Raw genomic sequence first — 14,504 nt, 5'->3', positions numbered from 1 at the left:
TATATATATACATACATACATATTTCTCTCCCCCACCAATACAGATTTTTTTTAAAAAAAATATGAAAACATTTTCTCCTTTTAAAAACTGGAATAAAATTCAAAGGAGATATATTCCAAGTACTACTTACTTGGCTCATCTCCTAAATTTATTTGGTTTATTGTATATTATACCCCACACCTATATGGGATTACTAATGATCTGCAATGCAGATACACTTACTGTATCAATACCATTTTCCCCCATAGCCATTATTTACAAGAGGGTACAAATCCTTCAGTGGTGGGTTCCGGATCTCCTTGCAACCGGTACGGTTGCAATGGGGCCCGGCATCCTCCAGATGAATGCGTGCAGTGTGCGCATGCGTCCTACCCTCCAGTGGCACCTCTGCGACCCTCCGCGATGCTCCATCTGCTTGGCGGAGCATCGCGCAGGTGCTGTACGCACTGTGCGCGGAAGCGCCTAAGAGTTTAAAGACAAGGACAATGGGCGGGCGGGCCCTCCGGAGCACCATACCGCCTGCAACCCACCACTGAAATCTTTATTCTGAAACATTGTAGACCGGATGTGCTAAATATTAATGTTATCAATTCATGAGCATATATTTTATCCGCTTACTTTTAGTTGGTGAAAATGTCTCTGGAGTGCAGTTGGTCAGACTCGCTTGTAGAGCTTCAGACACTGACCAGACTCATGCATTTTGCACATAACCTCCATGACCATGAACTGGTGTTAACTTGTGCTCAGACGATTATGGAATTGGGCCAAGTGCCATTTAACACAGATCCAAAGAAAAAAGGAATGTAAGTAGACAAGTCACCTTTAAATACTGATTTATTTTTTAAAAAACTTGCATAATTCTTGGCTAGAGGGAGGTACAGATATATATTTAAAAAGCTGAACATTTAGCATAAGGTTTCCGTCCACCCCTCAAAAAAACCTTCCCAATGATCCCTATTTTATTTTAAAATTAAACACCACCAGCACTGCCTTGTATTAAGGCCGTTAGGTTTCAAGGAATCACGACCAGAATTTGTTTAAGGACTCGAGTAATCTGGTTTGCCTTCCCTACCATGTTTATGGTGATTGTCCTTTAAGCCAAGCTCCTGAAAGGGGGGGTGGGATCTAACTGGAAAGAATGGGACCATTTTTCACATGGTTTGAGGGGAATGGAGCAATTGGCACAACAGAATCTTTGTCTTCTTATCCCCTCTCTTAAAAATGTCTCCTTTCCGAAAGAAGAAGGGATTGTGATGTTCAGCTCAATCATTTTGCCACTACGTTCAGGTGATGTGAATTCAGGCTTCTTTTAGAGATCCAGGTAGGATTGTAGATGCCCGAATGGCCCTCCTAGTTTGCCTAACCAGAGGTAAGAAAGGAGGAAAGAATGGCGCCAGATGCAGAAACAAGCTCTGATATCTTATGTCCCATTATTATCAGGCACCTTACTATTAGTTGGAATCCGCCTCCTACCAACAGCAACCGTTCTTTTCTCTGAACTCCACAGTGTTATTTTGGTATTTTGCTCTTTAATATTATTTTGTGTGAAATGCTTTGAAGCGTTCAATTAAATTTTTAGATGGAAAGCGTCTCCAGATTTCTATAACTTTTAAAATCCACCTTTGACCCAAGAGGGTTTTTTATTCTATCATCTTAATACATCATAAATCTTTCCATTAAAATAGCAGTAATTGGAGGGAAACTAGTTTCAGGCATCTTTTAAAGAAAAGAATTCAATGGAGCAATGCTGACCTCTAATGGATACGATTATTATACCACTGTATTGATGTACGATAATGCTAAAAGCAGATTTTTGCCACATGGTATATAGTTGTTTAACTTTGCACTGGCGATATCTTAACAGGAAAGCGAGATTCAGATTAAAAGTCTGAGTTAGAAGAGACTATATAAATCATCAAGTCTGCCTTTCTGCTCAGGGCAAGAATCCAGTAAACCATTCCTGACAACTGGCCATCTAGAGCCTAGAAATCTTCACCAAGAAGGAATCTGTCATTGTTACTGTTCCATCGTTTAATATATTGAATATATTGATATATTTGACGTTCAAATTCATGTTTTCAGCCTGTTGGTTCTTATCCAGTTTTGTGTTTGTTTCAACAGAGAACAGATACACATTTATCTGCTTTTTAAAAGAATTCCTCTTTGCAAGCTAACTATGCTGATCTTCTTTAACTATTCTTCATAGGCTGTAAAAGATTCCTTATCATCCTTTAATTATCCTCCAAACTTGCTGAAGCTTCTTCAGACTCCTTTAGCTGTCCTCTGAACCTGCCACAGTTTCTCCATGCTTCTTTCAAAGTGCATAAACGAGAAAAACAGTCGTAACTCACTTTTTTCAGCACCTTTGCAACTACGAACGGTCACTTAACAAAGCGTTGTATGTGGAGACTCTCTGTAGTTCTGAGGTTCTTTGTACAAGGAATTAGACAAAGCGATGCACATGACGACATTAGCTGATAAAATGAGAAGTGCCTTTTACTTCTGATAAATACATAAAAATTCTCCCCGTTTATCCCTCCCAAGTGGGGGGATGGAAAGTTTCAATTGTCTGTTTCCTGCTCTGTTCCGGCAGGATCTTGAAAACTGAGTCTATTAGTCTAAAGTTTGCTTTTGACTTCTTTATGTAGAAATGATTACAGTGCCAGACAAGAAATGCTGAGTATTGCTTTTTGTACTCAAGGGAAGAGTATCATGGAAAACCTGGCGGGCAAAAAACATTTGCGAGTTACGGCGTCAAAGTCCTTTGTTGAAAGTGCAAGGTATGTTGTGAGACTTTTTTATTTTTTTTTATTTGGAACATCTTTATTTATTTTAATAAAATCTGAATATGAACGCCGGCAAATGTATAAATCCCAGGCAAATAGCGGCTGTGTACTGAAAGGACAGAAATAAACTAATAAAATCAGAATCTTCATTAACATTGGGTGATATTGTACAGGTGCCGCTCATAAAGAATTTAACCATTAACAATGAAGTAATATAAGTTGTACCAAACTATTTCAGGAGTGAAACCTTTATTCTTATTTTTTTTTCCCTTAATTTTTCTTTCTGTCTCTCAGAAACTTAACAAGTTGCAGGAAAGAGCTTATATTGAATTTTTTAAAAATTAAAGCCAGAGCGCCATAAAATGAGACTAAAGGTCAGATGTAGTTTGGCATCATTTAATGTCTATTTCTGGATATTTAATTGACTATGGAAAACAAATATTTTTTTAAAAAGGAGAGATCAGCAGCTTTGTGAAATAGTTCGAGGTTTTATTTTTTAGACAGGTAATAATAAACATTTCCACAATATGTTAATTTTAAGGAAACTAAAATTTTCACATACAGCAGGGATAAATTTCAGAGATCAAATTTCATCTTGTGACCTTTGATAACTTTTAACTTTTGATAAAGTATAAAACCAGTCAAAAGATTAAATATTAAAATATTAAAAATTAAATCTAAAAATGTATTTAGGACATGTGACATAGATAAAGTTTAGTAGCTACTTGGCAAGAGGACATAGTTTTTAAAAAATGCATTTTCAATAAAGGATATTAAAAAGTAATTGACTTAGTCTATGCAAAGTTTCCAAAATTCTACATAATTCTTCCATTTCTTCTTCCCCCCCCCCCACAACAACAACCGTGTGAGGTGGGTTGGATTGAGACCAAGTGGGAGGAGATGGGTGATAGGAACCATGAGAAGAAGAATAGTAATAGTAATGCTGACTTAGTAAATAATTTGACAGTGTTAAGGGAATTATTTGTTTAGCAGAGTGATGGCTTTTGGAAAAAAATGTTCTTGTGTCTAGTTATTCTGGTGTGCAGTGCTGGTGCGCATAGTGTCGTTTTGAGGGTAGGAGTTCAAATAATTAATGTCCAGGATCTGTGGGGTCTGTATATATATTCTTGGGAGTTTTTTAATGAGTCAGTAGAAAATTATTTTAGAAGAAAAAATCTCAGGAATGATTAAATTGCTAAAAATTATCTCTGTTATATGATTTTTCTAGATAGATAGATGAGGTAGATAGATAGATAGATAGATAGATAGATAGATAGATAGATAGATAGATAGATGATAGATAGATAGATAGATAGATAGATAGATAGATAGATAGATAGATAGATAGATGAGGTAGGTAGGTAGGTAGGTAGGTAGGTAGGTAGGTAGGTAGGTAGATAGATAGATAGATAGATAGATAGATAGATAGATAGATAGATAGATAGATAGATAGATAGATAGATAGATAGATAGATAGATAGATGATAGATAGATGATAGATCGATAGATAGATGATAGATAGATAGATAGATAGATAGATAGATAGATAGATAGATAGATAGATAGATGATAGGTAGATAGATAGATAGATAGATAGATAGATAGATAGATAGATAGATAGATAGATAGATAGATAGATGATAGATAGAAAGATATGGATGGATGGATGGATGGATGGATGGATGGATGGATGGATGGATAGATAGATAGATAGATAGATAGATAGATAGATAGATAGATAGATAGATGATAGATAGATGATAGATAGATAGATAGAAAGATAGATAAAAAGAGAAATTAAAAGGTAAAAGTTTTCCACAATTTTTATTAATGCCTAAGCTCTTAATGTTGAAATACATCCTCAATGTCTTAATGTCTAAATATATCCAAGAGGGTAGTTAATCAGAATCATTGCAATTGCGTAATGTATTGCTTATAACCTGCTACCGTAGGCCTGTGGCTTTATTTCCACTTTCTTAGATATGCAGGAGAAGCAGGAAATCTTCACCTTGCCATGGTAGCAGCTCGGAATTTCTGGAATGCTTGTTTACCTTTCATTGGTTCTTCAGCAGACAGACAGCACCTCAAAGCGCCCACTGAAGTCATTCTCAAGAGCATCATTAAAGCATCAGAGGCCAAAAGTAAGCAGGTAAGAAATAATAGCACTTCCCCACTGGATTCGTGGCTGATTTGATTTCCGACACATCGAAACCCGATGAGGAAAATAATAATGTATATCTTACATTGTAATGTAAAAAGGTACATAAATAAATATAAATTATAATAATTGATTATTAATACATAATTGTTTTACATACTAAAATAATGAGTGAATATCTTTGGACCACCTAACTTTCCCAGCACAATGGGCAATTTTGGAAAGGGTTTGAAACCTCCCATGTCTCTCTCTTCTTGATAGTTTGCTGTTTTCTATTGTCCTGGGTTTTTCCCCTCCATTTTTATTCTAGAAGTTTATTTTGTTATATTCACAAAATTGCAATTCAAATGTCAATGACCTCTCTTCCACTACAATCAGCACCTCATTTTGTTTGTAGGAAGTGGGCAATATGTTACACTTGCATCAGTGGCCTACAATAGATTTCCAGAGCATCAGCCCATCAGACGGGCATTTTTATCCAGGTAAGTTTTGATCATTTCACCTTTTAAACATTCTCCCTGCTTACATTTGCTGATGACCTACCTGAATGGATTTTGCAATATTTGAGACATTGTGTTAATGTATTTCAAAGGTGCTGAAGAGGATTTGACCTTAAGAACATTCTTATATGTGTTACTGTTCCAAGCACACGCTGATAAAAATGACTGGGAGACAGGCCTTAAAGTTTTAGATGAAGCTGTTCAGATTCTTCCTCGCACAAAGCACAGGCTGTAAGTTATTTGGATAGTTTGCAAAACATTTCACTTAATACGCATTGCTTATGGCTCTGGTTATCTTAAGCAACATAGCACCATCCAAAATTCTGAAATGCCAGAATTAACCCAGAGACAAACTTTCCACTTAGATGGTTCTCCTTTTCTTCTTCTTTCTCATCTTTTTAAGTCGGAAAACTTGCATATATGTATGTATGTATGTATGTATGTATGTATGTATGTATGTATGTATGTATGTATATATATATTGCATTTGTGCTGATAAATATATAAAGGGAGAGTAGTATAGCTCTATTTCAAGCTATTTAGCTCTCATCAACTAGCCATACCCTAAATAGAGCTTGTGGCTTAGTGGCTAACACAACTGCCTAATATGTAATATAGCCCAGGTTCAAATCCCAGTAAGGGTATGGCTAGCTGATGAGAGCTAAATAGCTTGAAATAGATCTATACTAGTCTCCCTTTATTTATTTATCAGCACAAATGCAACACAAATGTAACAAAGGCAACAGTAAAAATAATGGCTTTCTGTCTGGATGGTCTCCTGGGGTGAGCCGATAGACAGAGAATGGAAGCAGTATGCTTCCTCCCATATTTGGGCATACTAGGGGTTGTGACACAATACATACATACATACATACACATAGATTTTCACGGGTGTAGGTAAGGAGCCGAGGTGGCGCAGTGGTTAGGGTGCAGCACTGCAGGCCACTTCAGCTGACTGTTATCTGCAGTTCGGCTGTTCAAATCTCACTGGCTCAGGGTTGACTCAGCCTCCCATCCTTCCGAGGTGGGTGAAATGAGGACCTGGATTGTTGTTGGGGGCGATATGCTGACTCTGTAAACCGCTTAGAGAGGGCTGAAAGCCCTATGAAGCGGTATATAAGTCTAACTGCTATTGCTATTGGTCTTTGGGTTTTCGGCGCTCCGACACACGTTTGTGTTCAGGCTTCGGCACTCGATGCTGAAAAGGTTTGCCATCACTGAACTATCCCTTCCCCAATCTTGCTTTTTTCTCCCCCTTCCAGTTTTTTTATGCATTATGAAATATACAGTCGATAGATGTTCTAGTAATCGACTAACCAAAGGAATTCCGATGTCCTTTTCTCAAGGGATGCTTCCAGGACACGATTAACATCGGCAAAAGAGAATATTTGGAGCTCTTTTGTTGAAATGAGGGGTGCTCATTGGTGCTCTCTGAACCTGGTTGTTTTCTAGCAGACATTTCATTACCCAAACTAGGTAACATCATCAGTCAGCACCAAGGACTTCTCATATTATTAATAATTGCAGGTATATGGCGAAATACAAAAGAGCTTCACCAATAACTAACCATGAATTGCAACAAGTGGCAGGCAGGAGCCATCTTTCTGACAAGAGTCCTGGCCCTGAGATTTTGCAAGCGGGTTGACAGCTAGAGGAGAGCCTCAATGCCCGAGTGCATGAATCCGTTAGTGAAAAACATTCTTATTCTTAACATTTAGCAGCACATTAGTGGTTGCAACTCAAGAGTTTAACTCCAGCAGGCTTTGGTTTTCTTTTCACTTTCATTCAAGGAACGATAGTGATTTGCACTTTTACATAGAGGGAGCTTTGTGGGTCCCTTCACTCCACACATCGTCTTCCTGGAATTCATGTAAACCGTTTTATGGTGCAGAGACGGCTTCTCTTTATTAAAAGTCTATATTGTTAAGAATTTTCTTCTTCATGACAATTAAATCAGCCAGTGAATATCCACATACAGCAGACAATCTGTGACTGAGTTCGTTTTATTCAATAAGTAAAAAGTAATCATTTCTCCATAATTTCTCCTTCCCGTCAAAGCATCATTCAGGTAGTCCTTAACTTATAACAGTTCATTTAGTGACCATTCAAAACCTGACTTAACATTTCTCACACTTATGATTGTTGCAGCAGCCCCGTGGTCATATGATTCACATTTGAATGCTTATTCAACTGATTCATATTTATGACAGATACAATGTGATCCCCTTTTGCCACCTTCTGACAAGCAAAGTCAATGGAGAAGCCAGATCCACTTAACAACCGTGTTACTAACTCAACAACTGCAGTGATTCATTTAACAATTAAGGCAGGAAAAATCGTAAAATGGGCCAAAATTCACTTAACAACATAAATGTTCGGCTCAATTGTGGTCATAGGTTGAGGACTACCTGTATTTCTCAGTAACATTTCCTGCCTTGAGCAAATGGTGCAGTAAAGTCACAGTATTTAATAGTCTCACACACATACGTATTCATACATACACATTCCTACTTTTTATTCCAATATCTTGAAGTAAAAAATGATTCCCAATTGCATTTCAGCATTCTACATTGCCTAAAGCGTTCTACATTGCAATTTTTTCTACTGGGTTTGTGGTCACAGATATACTTTCCTCAATGTGGATATTCCCTAGTGCTAAAACTAAATTCTACAAATGGGTGTATTTGGACGCAGCCTTTGGTAACCTCTGATAACCTCCTTTGAGTATTAAATTAGTTTGTATTCATCCCATTGTTGGAACTGCTCAGAAAGGCTCTGTGTAATCCTGAATTTGATGTATTGAAATTTCTTATGTACTTATAACACTAAGGTTTGGATATGAATGAAGCTCATTCGTTCATGGAGCTAAATATCCCTGCAATTCAAATAGTGACTTCTGATTTTAAAATATTCTGTTAAAAAAAGTTTTGAAATATCACTTTGTCAACTTATTGAATCATTCATAAATACTGACTTGATAAAATTTTCCTTCCTAGCCCAATTTTTAAGCACATGGTCATGGTGAAGGCAAGACTAGGACGTAATTATATAATGGAAATTCAGAAATTCCGCGATGAAACTGAAGACTACATGTCAGACATGTGGCATCGTTTGGCATCTGTTTCCTATGATATTGTGGGGCAATTATCTTGCTACCAAAATGCAATTGAAGTTTTACAGGTTCGTACATATTTCCTTTTTAAAAGATGCTCTTAGTTTGCAGTTCTTGATTAAAAATTAATATCTGACAGTGGTAGAAAAACTATAAGCTGTATGTAATTCCTAATTCTTGTTTTGGGTATAGTAAACTAATAGATCTTTCTCCAGAGACTTCCTGTCTTCCTTTTGAGAACCTTAGTAGCCTTCTGTGGTTTCCCACCTAAACATCCAGGCCTAAGAATTAATATGGTTAAGGATTTTCAGTATTTCCTGGCCTTAAATAGCTGTCCTTGAGACACTTTTGGAGTACCACATATTAGAGGCATCTGAAATAGAAAGTCCAAGTGAATTATCTAAATTTCAGGTTTGAAATGTTTCTTTCAATATTTATCATGTCATTCATAAATAGTTTCTCCTTCCTCTAAATTCCTAGTACTATCTCTGAATTGAAAAAAAATGTATGTGTCTTCTAGAGATATATCAGAGTTAGGTTTATACCCCTGTTGTTACATAACTTAATCAACTTTTGGTCTTGACAGATGTAAAAAAATGCCTCCCTTTTCCCCAGTGCTTGCTTACAGCGACCAATCATCTGCAAAGGATTAGGCTAGATTAATTCTGTGATCCCTTCCCAGTCTATAATTCCATGATTCTTTAATATGACGTTGCAGTTTGCCTAAAAGCAATGTGGGCTTTTGTATACAGGTAGTCCTCGAGTTGCGACCACAACTGAGCCCAACATTTATGTTGCTAAGTGAAACATTTGTTAAGAGAGTTTTGCCCCATTTTACAACCGTTCTTGCTACAGTTGTTAAATGGATCGTTGCACTTATCAAGTCAGTAACACAGTTGTTAAGTGAATCTGGTTCCCCCATTGGCTTTGCTTGTCAGAAGTTTGCAAAAACGGAACACGTGATCACTGCCATGTGATCATAAATATAAATCAATTGCCAAGCGTCTGAATTTTGGTCAGGTGACCATGGGGATTCTGCGATGGTCCTAAATGTGAAAAATGGTTGTAAGTCGTTTTTTTTCAATGCCATTGTAGCTTTGAACAGTCACTAAATGAACTGTTGTAAGTCAAGGACTACCTGAATATAGATTACCAGTACTTTGTTTTCCTCTGAAAGGGAATGTGCATCAAGAACTGGCCTAAATGTGTGCTCCCTGTTTCCATGTAGAAAAAGGAAAGTGAATTAAAGAAAGTGGATAATATCTTAGGAGTTGCAGAGTGGCTGTATTGCAAGCAGTTTCCTCTTAGTGAGGCTATTAAGCACCTGGAATGGGCAATAAATATGCTATTGTATCTCAAGCCTCTCCAAAAGAGCCCTGACGAAGAAGGTACGTTTCTCTAGCTATCCTCCAGAAATAGCTGTGTTTATTGTAGCATTGGGAGTGTACTGTGGTATAATATTTTCCCCTTTGACATTAAAAAACATTTGGATTTTTTCCCCTGTGGCTTTCTTACAGGTGATATTTTCCCTCTTCTTCATTTAAACAAAAGATTGTTTTATGCCTGACTATTTCTGTTTTTTTAAATTAAGAGATGAAGGAGATAAAATTAATGGTTGAGACATTTGGGGCTACCCGGAACCAGTTACAGATGGACCTTACCAGTTATACAATACCTGTCTATTACATAAAACATCCCAACAACGTGTTTATATTGTTATCTAAAATGTTTTCAATGATACTGACTGATTCTTCATATTTTCATTATAGAATTAAGAAACCAAATGAGTATTGGAGAATTAAGAAGCATAAAACAGCTAGAAGCTTTATTTAGAGCTTATACAATAATGGCAGTCATTTCTGGCCACCATTCAACTTTTTACGAGCAATACTGTTTGATGGCGTATGCTTTCGTGATTCGCATGTGGCAGGTGAGATAAGAAAATGGTGACTAGAAGGCTGCTAAATGCATTGTGCAAATCTATTAGGGTTTTTTTTTTTAAAATAAACAATGGCTTGAATTCAAAGCACTTACCTCAATCACATTGATCTTCCAAAAAGAATTGTTGTAGCTTTTAATGAAGATAAATTATATGCAAGTAATTTCTTGATATACTTGACTGTCAAATCTGTTCCAAAAACTTGTTCAAAAGAAATTCCCACTTGGGTAGAATTATAGAATTTGTTTTTGTAATGCTATTAGTCTGAACAAAAATGTGTCTTGATTTTCTGCTGCATGCTGATATTATAACAACGTTTAATTGGAATCAAAATTACTTTAATTCTTTGATATTTTTATAAGTGCAATTATATTTGCCACACAAAACTACTTAAACTGAATCAGCAAACTTGTCAACATTAAGGTAACAAATGGCAAAGAAGCTTTCAGAATCTCAGTCTTCTAGGGGGGAAAAGTGTAACTTGAGCTGAAATATAGGAAAATAAGTAAATCAGAGCACAAACATAGCAATGTATGTTAGCAGGAAAGTAGTAGATTACTTATTACTTTAGAAACCTATTGGCTCATTCCAAACAAGGGAGTAAAAACAGTCATAGTTTACGGACTTCTTTAGCCAGAGAGAATGTATTTTTTGTGGCTCTGCACTTCATAGAAACCAATTTTCCCCCACCATTTTAAGAAAAGATTTTTTTTAAAAAAAGTTGGCCCTTAAAAATAGTAAAACTTGAGGGATATAAAGTAAATCATACTGTACTTGTTGGCTCAATTAAGTTTTTGAAAAAGAAGTGTGAAAAGATCCTTTTACTTTTCTAAGAATTTTCTTAAGCCAGCTTCTATTATGATAGATGACATGAACTTTTATGCATAGAAACTTTTTCGTACAGAAAGTAAAGGCAACCTGGAAATCTGTTTTAAAAAGGGCTTTATTCTTGGTAATATTACATTTTATTTTTTTTCCATAACAGAAATGCAGCATTTAATTGAATTAACTATTGTACTTCTTAGATTTTTTTTCCTCCCCCTCAAATAAATGTACAGTAATTATTTTTCAGATGTCATTCACAGCAGCAGGATTGTTTTTAAAGGCACAGACCAAAGTTTCCCCAGCCCAATCAGCCACTCCAAAATCAAAAGGCAAAAAGGATGCACTAAAGGTAATGTCCCTCTCCCTCATAAACTGGCCTTGTCTTCAAATCCAAACATTTCCTCCCATCGTGAGAGTTTGGGGGGGTCAGGGACGATGACAATCAAACATATTCCATAATGTCTTCATGCCAATGACCTAGACAGCAGATTATGGCACAATTTCATAATGGTGTTACGGCTATGGTGACAACATGAAGCATATGGCTTGTTACAAATACTGCCAAGTTCCATAAATGTTATGTTATTAAGTAAGAGTACTGTTAATACTTCTAATCCATGAGTAGAGAATATCTGGATTTCCAGATTTGTTGATCTACCAGCATGTATCAGCAGAAATTAGCAGAGGTGATGCTCAGGATTATAAGGGTGATAATATCTAGAGACAAGGTGAGATGCATTCACAGAGTCTTACTTATGTAGACTCATCTGTCTAAAATTAAACTGAAGATTGATTGTCGTTTTCCTGCTGTTTTTAAGCCTTTTTTTAATTTGTGGTGCACATTACAATTGTTTTAGAATTCCTGTAATTGTTTTGTTATTATTCATAATATTGTAAGACACCCAGAATAATTTGGCAAAGAGATGGGAGGCATACAAATTTAATAAATAAATAGTGACTCTTTCCTTCCTCATTATTAGACTGAAGGATAAAACATTATCTCTTTATTATTCCCAAATTTGGAATTTCTATCTGTTGAAGAAAGACAGTAAAGAAAGTCATTTTCACATAGCTAAAATATTACAGTGCTTTTTATTATTATTTCCGCTTGGAAATCCTAAACTAAACCCACGAGAAGAATTGAGACGTATTTTAAGAAAAAAACTTTAGTAGAACTGAATGTATCATTGCAGAAATATCGATCACTTTTTCTCTCTCTCTAAAGCCTGATTCTGCTCAGGTTTCACCTACAAGCCCTCCTAAGAAAGATAAAGAGAAATCCCCCAAAGATGCAAAGAAGGTACGTTTTCTTTAATACAGTATTCTGATTTCATTTATGTTCACAAAAGAGAAACTTCCTTAAACATAAGAGTCCAATTTTCAGGGACCCTCAGCCAGTAGAGAGAAGGTGAAAAGGAAGGGGCCGATTGACGTCTTGCCTGCAAATGTGGAGGAATGGGCTAACTATGAGTGCCCTGATGAGATAAGAGAAGCCTTTAAACAGGACTCAACTGGCTGCACTGTGAACAGAGAAACGATTTTAGCGCCTGTGAGTAATATCTTGAAGAGCTCCCCACCTGAAATTATCTATTCCTCCCTCTTTTGTACTTCCAGCTCTGACTTGCTTCTGCCTTCTTTTGTTCATTATTATTATATACTAGCCAATAACCTGTTGTGGCCCGGGTATTCATTTATAGGGGGGAAAATGTCCAGACCAAATATCTAATGTTGGATTTTCCCCCATATCAGAGGGAGCTTCCTTGTGGAGTACTGTGAAGTCTTTACCATGGCAATTCTACTGTGCTGTACAGTGGACTCCAGTACAGCACAACAGGCTGTATCTTAACAGAAAACACACTCCGAGGGGTGTTAGGGGTCTCTCACCCCCACAGTATTTTTCTCCAGAGAGTAAAACATCTGTGTACAAAGTTTGGTTGAAATTGCTCAAGGCGATCCAGAGTTATGCTGAACACACAAACACACACAGAGAGAGCTATTTTTATCTACCTAGATTGAAGCTACATGTAGTTATCGTACCATTCTTAACAACGCTAATTAGGACTAATAACTACACCGCTAAGTGAAGCATTCACTAAATGGGAAACCATATGATTATGACTCCTCTCAGACTGAAGAGAGCTAAGGAAGCTTTTGCTTGCCTCCTAACTATTCCCATGCTCTTTGGAAAGCTTGAAGGCCTGAATGCTTTTGTGTACACATTGAAAACAATCATGCTGGTAGTCAAGGGGCTGGAAGCCAGGCATTCTTTATAAACAGCTTACAGTGTTCACTTGAGATCTCTCCACTTGGGGGGAAGCAATTTCTATAGGCAATGTCTTCTTTGCCTGACTTCTTCTTGTCCCTCCTCATAGAGTAGAAAGATAGAAGAGAAAGCGATTCAGAAGGGTACCGGGAGACATTTGTGTAGAGTAGGCAGGTAGGGTGATCACATGGCTATTGATGTGTAGAAGAGCAAAGAGTTTGCTTCCTTGCAATCCCTTTCTCTCCAATCAAGCTGCTCAGCAAGGGGGAGAAAAAAAAGAATAAAAACATAGGCACAGGACAACTACTGTCCTTATTAGCGGTCACATGACTGAGGAGTGTTGCAACGGTCATAAATAGGTGTAAAGTTATTTTTCAGCATTATGGTAACTTCAAAGGGCCTCTGAATGAATGGTCAGGAAGCAAGGACTATCTCTATGTGGGGTATTTTTTGTTGTAATATCTGTAAGTTAATTCAAAGCATTGCATGTTCGTGTAAGCAGCAAAGATAAGTTTATTTAGTAGCTCAGAATACAAAACGTTATTATCCCCACATACATTTGTGTAAGGAGGCATTCACGTTTAAGCGATTTGCAAACATTTACATACTTAGTTTTACTGTACTGTACAGAAATCTCCCTTCAAGAGGTTTATTTCAGGAGCCTCTTTTCGTTGAAAGAATTAAAAATGTAGACAAGCATATAGTGAAATTGTCATTTATCCTTTTAATTTTAGACACGCACCTTATATTACTTGGACCTTTTACTTAGGGAACTACAGTCCATGTTATGTACTCACATGACTCTCCCGCTACTTCACTTGGCTGAAATCATTGCTCACGATGTTGTTGAAAGCAAAAGTCTGTCAAATCTCTACCGTCTCAGGTTTGTATTCGGTACTTTTTAGTCAATGTGAAACATT

At 36.7% G+C, this 14,504-nt stretch overlaps 1 protein-coding gene across 1 annotated transcript in view; it reads left to right on the top strand.

Annotated features, from left to right (window-relative positions):
• CFAP46 (cilia and flagella associated protein 46) overlaps nucleotides 1-14,504 on the top strand; it is a 90,405-nt gene that overhangs the window by 32,748 nt on the left and 43,153 nt on the right. Inside the window, 11 exon segments of the mRNA XM_087702663.1 lie at nucleotides 626-804; nucleotides 2,650-2,781; nucleotides 4,768-4,936; nucleotides 5,343-5,427; nucleotides 5,538-5,676; nucleotides 8,442-8,625; nucleotides 9,786-9,945; nucleotides 10,327-10,487; nucleotides 11,569-11,670; nucleotides 12,547-12,870; nucleotides 14,319-14,467. Of these exon segments, the coding sequence (XP_087558789.1) occupies nucleotides 626-804; nucleotides 2,650-2,781; nucleotides 4,768-4,936; nucleotides 5,343-5,427; nucleotides 5,538-5,676; nucleotides 8,442-8,625; nucleotides 9,786-9,945; nucleotides 10,327-10,487; nucleotides 11,569-11,670; nucleotides 12,547-12,870; nucleotides 14,319-14,467 (1,784 nt within the window).

This window comes from Thamnophis sirtalis, unplaced genomic scaffold, assembly GCF_051295495.1.
Source record: "Thamnophis sirtalis isolate CommonGarterSnake01/CBP01778 unplaced genomic scaffold, rThaSir2_p1.2 scaffold_15, whole genome shotgun sequence".
Taxonomy (NCBI): Eukaryota; Metazoa; Chordata; class Lepidosauria; order Squamata; family Natricidae; genus Thamnophis; species Thamnophis sirtalis.
The sequence above is the reverse complement of the archived record's forward strand: the minus strand, read 5'-3'. Positions and strand labels throughout refer to the sequence as shown.